Here is a 12,135-nt window from a genome sequence, read left to right as displayed (position 1 = left end):
CTTTGAGTACACAACATCTGATATTTTAGCTCCTGCCTTCAAGAACGGATTTTACACATTATGCTCTCCATTCAGTCACAGAACATTGAAAAATTCTATGACTGACTGGAATCCAAGTTTTATATGAAGAGTCAGGACCTTTCTCACAGCAATCAATTTATATGTATTTATGGCAAAGCTGTCTTGTCAGAATCCAATAATTACACCACCTAGAAAATAGCAGATTAATAAGGCCTTCAACTTTATCTGGTAATTGATTATAACTGAGTGAAATGGTCATGAAAATAAGATAAAGTGCTGCACTATATAGTTTGAACATCCATGAGCACCATTCATGCATTCAGCAATTGTTTTTGGTTCTCTAGACTTCTGTTAAGAATTAATTATTCTCCATTTTTAATTATTTAATATAGTGAATCAAAAAATGCACAAATATTCACCTTTTCTTGATCCATATTGTAATAGCCCATGCACAATCGTGTCATAAATCATGCCAGTAATTTCCTGATAAAAAATTTAATCACAGAACTTCCACACTACGATATCTGAGATGTTGGTAAGAGAGCCAGGCTAATTCCCTTAAGTATTTATTGCACAAAGCAAACCAACAGAATCTCAACTTTTGCATTGATCAAATTTTGACAATGCACCAATTAGGTTTTCACTAATGTGCAAACTGGACCCACTAAAACTTACCTAGACTCCTATAATAGATTGTTGTATTAAAATATAAATATTCTACTAACCAGTTAGCTGCTATTTTACAACGATCTGCTCCAACCAAAGATTTCATTCTTCATGTTCAAAGAACTAAGAATACTGTCAAATTTCATTTAACTGCTTTATCATTTCAAGTGTGTACCCCAAGTGTCCAATGGGCTTTAGAGTCTCCATTTTGTACCAGAGTCAATTTAACTTTTTGGGTTTGGACACATTTCCAATCCAACACATATATACCCTGTCGGCTCATGCACATCAAGGCACGTTACATATTGAGAAAAGTGAAAAACAGTCCAGTCACTGCCATCAACTTTTACCACTGATGAACCCATAAGTAATCCTCTTACATCTTGCTTTTGTATTAATTAACTCATGCCAACACACAATTTGGCAGGTAGGTGCAATGGCTGCATCCAAAGCAGAATCGCTGAACATGCATAAAGTCCGAAAGCAGGGAAAAAAATCCACCCAATATTTATTACCAGCCTAGAACAGTTTTTAATTCAAGTTATACAGTTATTTAATGGCATCTCAAGTCTGGAACATTATCTTCATAAGCATTCCAATAGCCACTTGCATTGAAGCAAGTCTCAAAATCATAACTGATCCATGTTAAGCTTGGCTTTTCAAAACCAATTTTCAAATAAATGCACAAACTGGTACAAGCAAAATCTAGCATTAATCTGTAAGCCACCATTTCAAGTCAGACCAGTAACTCATGAGATTAACCACACAAGTTTATGTAAGGTGTTGTCTGACATATCCTCGATTTGCTGTATGTAGAATCAAGGTAGCAGCTTCTGAGAAAGTTTGCAATTCTGTATGGGACTCATAATCCTTTATTTCAGAGACTCTTCCTATGATTTTCATTTCTTTCACAAAATTCAGCAGCCATCTTGCATCAAAGGTAGAAATTTTGTAAGGAGAAAGAATCCTCATTCGTGCAGCGTTTTTTTTAAATATATAAAGACTTGTCATAATCCAATGACCAACCTGTGTTAGCCAGCCATTTGATAATGACTTCTGCCACAATAATAAGCATTGCATCCACTGCACTATATATTACAATGAGGTAACAGAGTACAAAGTTATGTAGAACAGGTCTTGTAACCATTAATTTTCAGATAAACAGTTTTTTGAAATTTTTTCAACTTGCACTGTTTGTTTTTATTTAGTTTTGAATGTGAAAAGATAGTAATGAGTCTTTTTTTAAATATTTCTCTTTATGTATTTACAAGCTCTTGAGTAGTACTATAGTTTGAAAGTATTACAAGCACTTCCTCAGTTGAATTTTTGTTTGTACAAGTTCTCCATATTCTGCAGTTCATGATGTATGGGCTTGAAAATTCAGGGAGCATCATCTTCCAGTTGAATGTTATGTACATTTCTAGAGCAAGCTGAAGCAGGCAGGAAGAATTACTGGTACATATTACTACTTTCAGCCATTATTGTAACCACCCTCCCCCCCCAACCCTACCCATATACTAAATTTGATGCCCTATATTTGTTTGTAATGGTCATGTAGGCAAGAGTTTGGGTCTTTTTAACTATATTACATTCTGTTTACAGTAACTGCAAACTCAAATTACATCACTGTTGCAGTTCTAAAAATAAATTAAAGTGTTCAATTTTTTTATTTTTTGCTGCACAGAAAAATGGAACCATATGTCCTTTTAAAAATAACAAAAAGCGTAAAATTTAAAACAAAAATATTTTCTATAAATAATACATTTTTAGTGCTCCCACCCATGGTTCTTATAACATCACCGCGGCTTTTCTTTACTTGTGTGTACCATAATTTTCATCATGATCGCTGACTTTTTTCTGTGCATATTTGTTGCGATGATTGGCCTTTGTGCACTTTGATTGGCGAAGACTTTTTAGGTTCAGTTATCTTCCGACTCCTCCTCTGCTTCTCTTAGCCATGTAAAAAAAGCCGTGACAGATTTTAGCGCTACCCCTTTGCCATTCTGTTCTGCTGCGTCTTTGCTACATTCCCACTTGTAGAATGCATCTTCAGATATAACATCCTCATCATACAAAGTGTCAAAGAACATCCTTAACAAGTCTGGAATCGGAAAAATACAGCACATTAATATATCTCACAGCACAAAGAGAAGCAATTTGTTTGTTTATATTTAGGGGCAATTTGATGAAATGAGAGTAGATTTTTTTTTGAAGTTGATTAATTTCACACAATCTTAGAGGAACTGTGTTTCAAGATGAACCATGGCAAGTTTTAAGATTAGAGAGGAAGCTGAAGGTAATGTGAGTAAAGATCCATGTAAACATGTGGGATCAGGAATGCCACGCACATGGAGAAAACTGAATGGTCTATTTTATAACTGAATAACTCAGTAATAAGCCAGCAGGATGTTAACTACCAACATCAACAATCACTCTTTTCTAAATAAGTTATAGTCCAATCATTAGCAATAGGGAACTGTTACTAATTTCCTCTCACTCACTTTAGAATAAGTAGATCAAAGCATTCACCTGGCAGGGACACTTAAATTAATACAACCCTGCATCACAAGGTACAAAAAGACAAAGAATGGCCAGGTCTCACTAAAATAGCACTTGGCTGAACTGTTGCAAATGTGGAGCATCCAGGACGAGTGACGTGATGAAAGTGACTGCAGAGCCATCATCTATGCAGTGTGAAGGCTTTGCCTTCAAACTACCCTGAAAACTTGGGGAACCAATAACATCTTGGTTGCAAAAGCTGTGAGCTGCTTTCAATCATTTTTATATATTCAAAGAAATAATAAAATTCAGATAAATGAAAATCAAAACTACTTTCAAATAAAAATCAACTATTAATAAAAATAAATTCAAAGAGATTAAAATATTAATTTATTAAGAGATACAGTGTAGAATAGGTCCTTCCGCCTTTCAAGCCATGCCGCCAGCCTAACTACAGTACAATTTATAATGACCAATCAACCTGCTAACCGGTGCGTCTCTGGACTGTGGGGACAAAGCCCACACATTCCATGGGGTGGACATACAAACTCTTTACAGAAGACACCAGGATAGAACTCTGAACTACGATGCCCTGAGCTGTAATAGCATCACAGCATAGCCTCATAGCCTTATTACCGTGGCATAACTTGCCTTTCCTGAAGTTGAAGCACTGAAATTCCCATTGTAATTAATAGGTTCACGGAATCCTCAAGATCCAACCTAGCAAGCGATCCAAATTCATCCAGTTTTGAAATTCTGGGCTTGCAAATGGACTCTACTAAGGATATGGCGGACTCTACTATGGATATGGCTCACTCTACTCAACCAGCGACTCTGTGAAGCTGATTTAGAACATGTATAGTACGTGTATGAGTAGTTTGACAGGGAGGGGGGTGAAAGAGGAGGGGGTGAAGGGGTGGGTGAGAGTGAGAGTGGATTACATTCTATAGACTTTAGAGAAAATTATTAGGAAAGAAGCTTGAAAAATACATACTAGGAGGTTGATCAAGTTTTACTATTAATGCTTGTAGTGCATAAAGTGCTTGTAATTCTCGTTCAGGATCAGAATTAAGGTACTTGAGTAACAATCGCAATCGCTGCTGTATAATGGTTGCATCTACACGACTTGAAGCTCCTTCTCCTAGAAATAGGGGATTAAAAATTACAAGTAAGATTTATAGCAGTGTAAATTATTGTTTACATGTTATATTCAACTGGTACTTAACTGACGACTTGGACCCTATGATACCTGCCTTGGACTTGAGAATATTCAAACGTAATATTTTTGAAACAAAGGAAGAGGCACTTTGGAAACAGATAGGAAAGTAAATCTCAGGCACATGATCTCATTGAGTAGCGGATCAGGCTCAAGGGATTGTAAGTTGTATTTCTACTTCTATTTCTAATGCTAACAACACATACTTAAAACCAAACAGGGAAATGCTATCATATAAGGGTTATCGAATGGTGAAAGGTCTTAATAGTGTCAACGTGGAGAGAATGGTGGGAGAGTCTAAGACCAGAAGACACAGCCTCAGAATAGAGGGGTGTACTTTTAGAATGCAGATACGGAGGAATTTCTTTAGACAGAGTGGTGAATCTGTGGAATTTGGTGCACAGTCAGCTGTGGAGACCAAGTCTTTACGTACATTTAAGGCAGAGGCTGATAAAGTTCAGATAAATGAAAATCAAAACTACTTTCAAATAAAAATCAACTATTAATAAAAATGAATTCAAAGAAATTAAAATATTAATTAATTAAGAGGTACATAGATTGGCCAAGCCATGAAGGAGAAAGCTGGAGATTGGGGCAGAGAGGAAAACTGGATCAGCTATGATGAAATGGCAGAGCACGATCGATGAGCCAAATGGCCTAATTCTTATGGTTTTAGGTCTAAACTATTGGCAGATTATGAGTGGATGTCTAATTGATAATCTGACTTTCAATCTTTCATAAGGACACAACATACTTAAGGAAAAAATCACCAATTTTTTGCATTGATTTTGAATCAAATACATAGTAAATTACAAAATCATAAAGAAGCTGATTTATTTACCTGTAATAGATGACCTACATACAGTTGTCATCAAAGCTCTAAGGAATGTCGATGAACCAATCTGTGATTCATCTAAATTAGCCTGTAGGAAGATGAAGAAATAATTTTAGACTTGAACAATAATGAAATAAACTTTCTATGATTGATCCAAGTGTACAGTTGCAAGAAAAAGTTTGTAAACCCTTTGCAATTATCTGGTTTTCTGCATTAATTAATCGTAAAATGTGGTCTGATCTTCATCTAAGTCGCAGTAATAGACAAACACAGTCTGTCAAAACTAATAACACAAAAACAATTGTACTTCTTTTCTTCAATACTGAGTAGACAATTTAAACAATCATAGTCTAGGTTCAATAAAGTATGTGAACCTCTGGGGTAATGCCTTCTACAAAAAGTATTTGGAGTCAGGTGTTCCAATCAATGAGATGAGATTGGGGGTGTGGGTTATAGAGGTGCCCTGCCCTATAAAAAAGACACACAGTCAGGTTACTGACAGAGCCTGCTTTTCTCAAGAAAGAATCTGTTTATGTGCACCATGCCTTGATCAAAACAACTTTCAGAGGACCTTAGGAGAATTGTAGAGATGCATGAAGCAGGAAAAGGCAACAAAGGCACTTCTAAAGACCTGAGTGCTCATCAGTACACAGCAAGAAAAATTGTCTACAAATGGAAGAAATTCAGTACTGTTGCTACTCTCCCTAGGAGTGGGCGTTCTGCAAAGATCACACCAAGAGCACAACGTGCAATGCTGAAGAAGGTGAAAGAGAACCCAAGGGTAATAGCAAAAGATCTGCAGAAATCTCTAGAACTTGAAGTCTCTGTTCATGGTAGGACACCAAAGAGGAAAGCACTTCTCTCCAAAAAAAAACATTGCTGCACTTCTCAAGTTTGCAAAAGACCACCTGGATGTTCCACAATGTTTCTGTGATAATGTTCTATGGACAGATGAGACAAAAGTTGAACTTCTAGGCAGAAATACACACCACTATGCTTGGAGGAAAATAGGCCTGTACACCATATCAAAACCTCATCCTAACTATGAAGCATGGTGGAAGGAGTCTCGGGGCCTGGACAGTTTGCAATCATTGAGGGAACAACGAATTCAAAATTGTATCTAGACATGTTACAGGAGAATATCAGGGCAGCAATCTGTCACCTAAAACTAAATAGAAGCTGAATGATGCAACAAGACAATGATCTGAAACACAAGAGTAAATCAACAGAATGGTTTAAAAAGAAGAAAACTCGTGTTTTGGAATGGCCAAGCCTGAGGCCAGACTTTAACCGCTTGAGATGCTGTGGCATGATCTGAAGAGGGCTGTTCATGCAAGGTATCCCAGAAATATTGATGAACTGAATCAGTTTTGTATGAAGGAATGGTCAAAAATTCTTCCCCGCTGTTGTGCAAGTCTGATCAGCAGCTACAGGAAACATTTTGTGGAAGTCATTGCTGGTAAAGGAGGTTCTACCAATTATTAAATACAAGGGTTCAAATACTCTTTCCAGCCTGGACTGTGAATGATTAAACAACGTGTTCAATAAAGATATAGAAAGTACAATTGTTTGTGTGTTATTAGTTCAGGCAGATTGTGTTTATTATTGTGACTTAGATGAAGATTAGACCACATTTTATGAGTAATTAATGCAGAAAACTAGGTAATTGCAAAGGGTTCACAGACCTTTTCTTGTAACTGTTAGCTCTGATCAGTTGGCTTGAGGTTTCACCCTGCAATTTCAAATTTGAAGTCAAAGTACATCTGAATAAAACTATATACCAAACTTCATCCGTAGAAAATCTAGATAAAAAACCCTATCCAAAATAACACCACTTAGGTTGCATTATGGCATTTAATATCTTCTTTTTGTTATATACAAGTATGAAGAGGCATTTATAGAAAACTAGTGAGAGTTGATGCCTACCAGTCATTGATGCGACAAAGAGAAAGCACAGTTGTAACAAATAAAAAAGAGAAATGAGAACATTTTCTGTACACAAAGGATGTTAGCACAGAAAATTCTGTTAGAAATCATGTTGAAGTTGATACCAAAAATACAATTACAAAATGGGGCAATCGCTTTTAACAGGAACAGAATTGAGACAGAGTCATTGTAAAAAAAGCCACTCAGCAAAACGAAAGATAAACAAAAACCTGTTCCTCCTTTTTCATTTCTCAAAGACAGTTTATATAGCACTGCATTTGATAAGACATCCTGAAGCATTCTTCACCCAATGCTGGATTTTTAAACTGTTGTGATATAGGAACTAGGTCTCTCATTTTTAGTTTTGTGAGAACCCAATGATTTGACAATCTATTTTAGTTACCATAGTTTAAGTATAATTACTGGGTGGGTTGTTACTTCATTGAAACCGTACTCCACTGAAACTTTTGCACTTCAATAAGAGAGACAGACCTCTCAAATTTCAGTGTACAGTGGGGTGATCTTCCTCCATATTGCCTAGATTTTGGGCACAATGTAACTCTTCTGTCTCAGGGCTGAGAACACCAATACTGAAACAGATCACATCCTTAATTATTAAAATGACAGAATATGAAGTTAGCATCGATAGGACAAGCAGCAAGTATGAGTACCAATTGTATAGGAAAATCATAAACCCAAGTATGGACTTGTAAGTTTCTCAATGATCAAAACACGCTGAATCATTGAAGGTAAAGTTATCATTTTAAGTTAGATAAATCTGATTGTCAGAAATTATGTTAAAAACACTTTTGAATAATTTTACAACAAAGCAGTTTTAATTTAGAAATCTGTACTGGAGTTGCCTAATTGGACATGATCCTTGCAGATCAAGATTGCAATAAAATCATCATTATATGCTGTGTTATATGACATAGGCAATCATGGTTTATAACCATGATCGTTCTTGGCAAATTTTTCTACAGAAGTGGTTTGCCATTGCCTTCTTCTGTGCAGTGTCTTTACAAGACGGGTGACCCCAACTATTATCAATACTCTTCAGAGACTGTCTGCCTGATGTTAGTGGTCGGATAACCAGGATGTGATGTGCACCAGCTGCTCATACGACCGTCCACTACCTGCTCCAGTGGTTTCATGTGACCCTGATTGGGGGGCTGAAGGTGCTACACCTTGCCCAAGGGTGACCTGCAGGCTAGTGGAGGGAAGGAGCTCCTTGCATCTCCTTTGGTAGATACGCATCCCCACCTCATCACCCACAATAAAGTAAATAGGAAAATAAAAAAAAAACTCTGATGCTAATTTTTTTAACCTGACTTGTCTCAAAGGGAGTCACCTTAATGATTAAATCACATCCAGACTCTGCTTCAATTGACTGAAGTCTTGGTGTTAGTGTTTTGTTTTTTTAAATTGGTATGTATTTTCAAACATGGAAACCCAATCCTATACTTAACACTTAAATACTGAGAAATCCATGGACATGGAATCTATTCCTGCCTGAAGCAAAATAGCCTAACTGTTCTTCACAACATTAGATCAATAAAAATTAAGTCAACACACAATAGTATCAACAGCAACACAAAATTACAGGTCACAAACTACTGCAGAGAAGGTAATTGAAAAATCAGACACAGACTGCTCAACAGATTCTGGGCAAGCTTGGATATTGTTGAAAGTTACACGTTTCTTTATGTAACAATCACACAAACATGTAAGCTTGTGTCCTATCATTTGATGGATTTATACCTTTACCCATTATACAGGAAAGAAGTGCATTCACAATGTGGCTCCTAGTTATATCCAGAAACGTATACAATGTTTGTCCAGGTCAGTGGTTCCCAACCCTTTTTTATGCCTTGGACCAATATCACAGAGGAAGGGGTCTGTGGACCCCAGTTTGGGTCTTGATGATCATCAATTCGTTTAATAATCATGTTTAGAACACAAATTACTCTTATTGTAAATTTAACGTTATGGCCAATGTAAGAAATTGCCACACTCATGGATTAATCTTACAGAAAGTCAACACAAAATAAAAACAGAAAATATTTAAAATATTCAGATCAGTTGGCTTCCATGGAGGCAGAAACAATGTTTTAGGTCCTGCATCCATAATAGTTTGTTTTTGTAAAATTCAACCTACTTCTACCCAATCAAAGATTTGCTCATTGCTGGCCTTGTCTTCAATTATAAGTTTTTCTAGCCACTTGTTCAGTTCTTCAGCAGAGAACTCCATTTTTGAAAGTGCTTCAGTAGGACCAGAAACATCTGATATAGTAAACTCCAACTTCTGCAAAAGAATTATAAAACTAATATTAACAGTTTCAGCCAACATAATTAAAGCATGACAATTCTCTGCAATCATATATCCATTTATCCTGCCTATTCAGTTTGAGCTTGTAAAATTCAGGTTAATTACCAATGATTTCATTTTTTTCTGGAATGTCACCATCACAAACACTCAACTCTCTAATTTTATTGCCCTGATACTACATCTGTGATTGTTGATGATTCATCAAAGGATTTCAAAAAATGTTATTAACAGAAAGAGCCAGGTTCTAGAACCATGTAATTTAAACCAATATAATGTTATTACAGCATAAAAGGATACATCAAGATGATAAAACAGGTCAAGGTCATCAAATATAGTTTTATGACTCAGTACACCACATCATTCTATTTCTTGTCACAAATCAGAGTACTCTGAATTCTAAAATTTAAATTGTTTTTAAACATAATGCAGCAAGGCTATAAAAATTGGAGGTGTTAACATCAACAATATAAGATATGCAGACGATACCACCCTAATAGCAAGTGCTGCAGAAGACCTACAAATCCTCCTAGACAAAGTAGTACAAACAAGTGCAGATTTTGGTCCAACCAACTGTAAAAAAAAACAAATCTATGGTAATATCAAGACATCAGGATACTCCCAACTGCCAATTGTACATCAGTAACCAAGAGATTGAACAAATGACCAGCTTTAATTACCTTGGTAGCTTTATATCACAAGATGCAAGAAGTAAAGTAGAAATAACAAGAAGAATTGCCATTGCCAAAACCAACTTCCAAAAAATGAAACCCATTTTTACCAACAGACACATTTCTATAACAACAAGGCTTAGGCTACTAAAATCTTACAGCCGGACAATCTTGCTGGATGCTTCTGAAACATGAACTATAACACCAGAACTCCAAAGAAACTTAGAAGCAACAGAAACGTGGTTTCTTAGAAGAATGCTGAAAATATCATATAGAGATAGGGTAACTAATGAGACAGTACTCCAACGTGCCCATACAAAAAGATCTTTAATGAGAACATTAAATGAGAGGAAACTTAAATTCCTGGGCCATGTCATCAGAAAGGGAGAAATAGAATGCCTTATATTACAAGGCCATATGCCTGGGAAATGCAGAAGAAGAAGGCAAAGAAGAAAATATATGGACACTGTGAAAGAACTAACAGATCTAAGTGTGCAATATGTTATTGATGCTGCGTGGGATCGTTCGATGTGGAAAGCCATGATCACCCAAGCATGTAACGCTCAAGGCACCTTGCCCATTTGCAGTGATATTTTGACAATACATTCTCACTTGGTTAATTTTATGGGTAATAAAATATCTGCTATGCTAAAATAGTTGTAGAGAAATGTTTTCCTATTTCACACATTTGTGAATTTGTTTTCTTTTATCTTTGTTTCTTGATCTAAACTGAACTCTGAAATGATTCCGATACGCAGCAATGATAAAGCAATTTTTAAGTTAAGCCAGTCAAAGTGATTTCTATCTCTCTCTGTCTGGCCATTATTCATTCTGAGGCTTAAAAAAATGCAAGTTTTTGCCCTCTCTCAACATGACCGGAAGTGGCCATTGGTTGACTTACATAATTATTACATTTCAAAATGCAAGTGGAAGAACTAGAAATGATCAAGACAAGCACACGGGTTGAAGCAAGACGGGATATTTTACTATATGAATTGATTGAGTCTTAAAGGTAATAGACTCACTTTATCGCTAATGAAATGTTGAACATCAACTCCCTCAGGTAGGAAATCTTTCCAATTTAGGCCAGCCTCTTTCCATAAGGCCCCAACTTTCTTATGGCTCTGGTAACAATAGAAGTGAAATGTTATTCTGAAAGATTTTCAATAACTTTTATACAAGAGAAATAAAAGTATAAACAGAACATTGAATTCTATTTGACTTTCAGTATGTGAGTCAATAAATTCTGTACCAAATTCTCCTTTTCACTCACCATTTGTTTGCATAGAAGGTGCAAAATTTCTGCAAGCAGAACCCCTGCTCTCCCCACGGGAAGTAAAGGTTTACTAAGTTCTCTGGAAGAGAAGAAGATCATGTTCAGAATCAGAACCAGGTTTATTATCATCGGTATGTGTCATGAAATTTGTTAACTCACTATCCTACATCATAACCCAAGGATCTTTAGACTTGCACCTAGAAATATTTACAAGTGCAGTTTTCTTGCATGATTGGTCCTGAGAATGAGACCTGAAAGATCATGCTGCACGACACTTGTCAATTTTAAGTTATGTTCTGGTGACAATATTCTTCATGCAGTTAAGGTGGATAAATAATGTTAAAATACAACTTTGATGCTTCAACACAGATTGCAAGAACATTCTATTGGTACAGATAACTTAACATCCTGGGGAATGAGATAGAACATATACAGGTAATCCAGAAAAATTTTTTTTTAACAAAATCATTGTATTTTTGAAAATTTTGTTTTAAGTTCTGGTTGAGAGATCAGAAAATGATTTTCTTAGTATTGACAAGATGTACTGTTGTAAATTTAAACTGTTTCTTACGTAAATAATTCTCTCATAGAGATTCCTCCTTCTTGTAACATGGGTGTCACAAGTTCACCCAGGTACAACCATATATGTGGTATGTCAATGGCCATATCCTCTGCCAATTCCAAGAGTTCTAAAAACCT

General features: G+C 36.0%; 1 protein-coding gene across 16 annotated transcripts in view; it reads right to left on the bottom strand.

Moving 5' to 3' along the window:
- Nucleotides 1-1,063: 1,063 nt before the first annotated feature.
- LOC134337823 (eukaryotic translation initiation factor 4 gamma 3-like) overlaps nt 1,064-12,135 on the bottom strand; it is a 306,969-nt gene continuing 295,897 nt past the window's right edge. For 8 of the 16 annotated variants that reach the window (XM_063033099.1, XM_063033101.1, XM_063033105.1 and 5 more), the window contains 7 exons: nt 12,008-12,133; nt 11,434-11,515; nt 11,186-11,284; nt 9,322-9,468; nt 5,244-5,325; nt 4,181-4,327; nt 1,067-2,788 (listed from right to left, as the gene is read on the bottom strand). In XM_063033099.1, the coding sequence (XP_062889169.1) occupies nt 2,607-2,788; nt 4,181-4,327; nt 5,244-5,325; nt 9,322-9,468; nt 11,186-11,284; nt 11,434-11,515; nt 12,008-12,133 (865 nt within the window). In that variant the 3' untranslated portion in view covers nt 1,067-2,606. Of the gene's footprint in view, nt 2,789-4,180; nt 4,328-5,243; nt 5,326-9,321; nt 9,469-11,185; nt 11,285-11,433; nt 11,516-12,007; nt 12,134-12,135 lie in introns of all 16 variants that reach the window. The other 8 variants (XM_063033104.1, XM_063033107.1, XM_063033113.1 and 5 more) reach the window with 4 other exon arrangements.

Source organism: Mobula hypostoma, chromosome 25 (genome assembly GCF_963921235.1).
Source record: "Mobula hypostoma chromosome 25, sMobHyp1.1, whole genome shotgun sequence".
Taxonomy (NCBI): Eukaryota; Metazoa; Chordata; class Chondrichthyes; order Myliobatiformes; family Myliobatidae; genus Mobula; species Mobula hypostoma.
The sequence above is the reverse complement of the archived record's forward strand: the minus strand, read 5'-3'. Positions and strand labels throughout refer to the sequence as shown.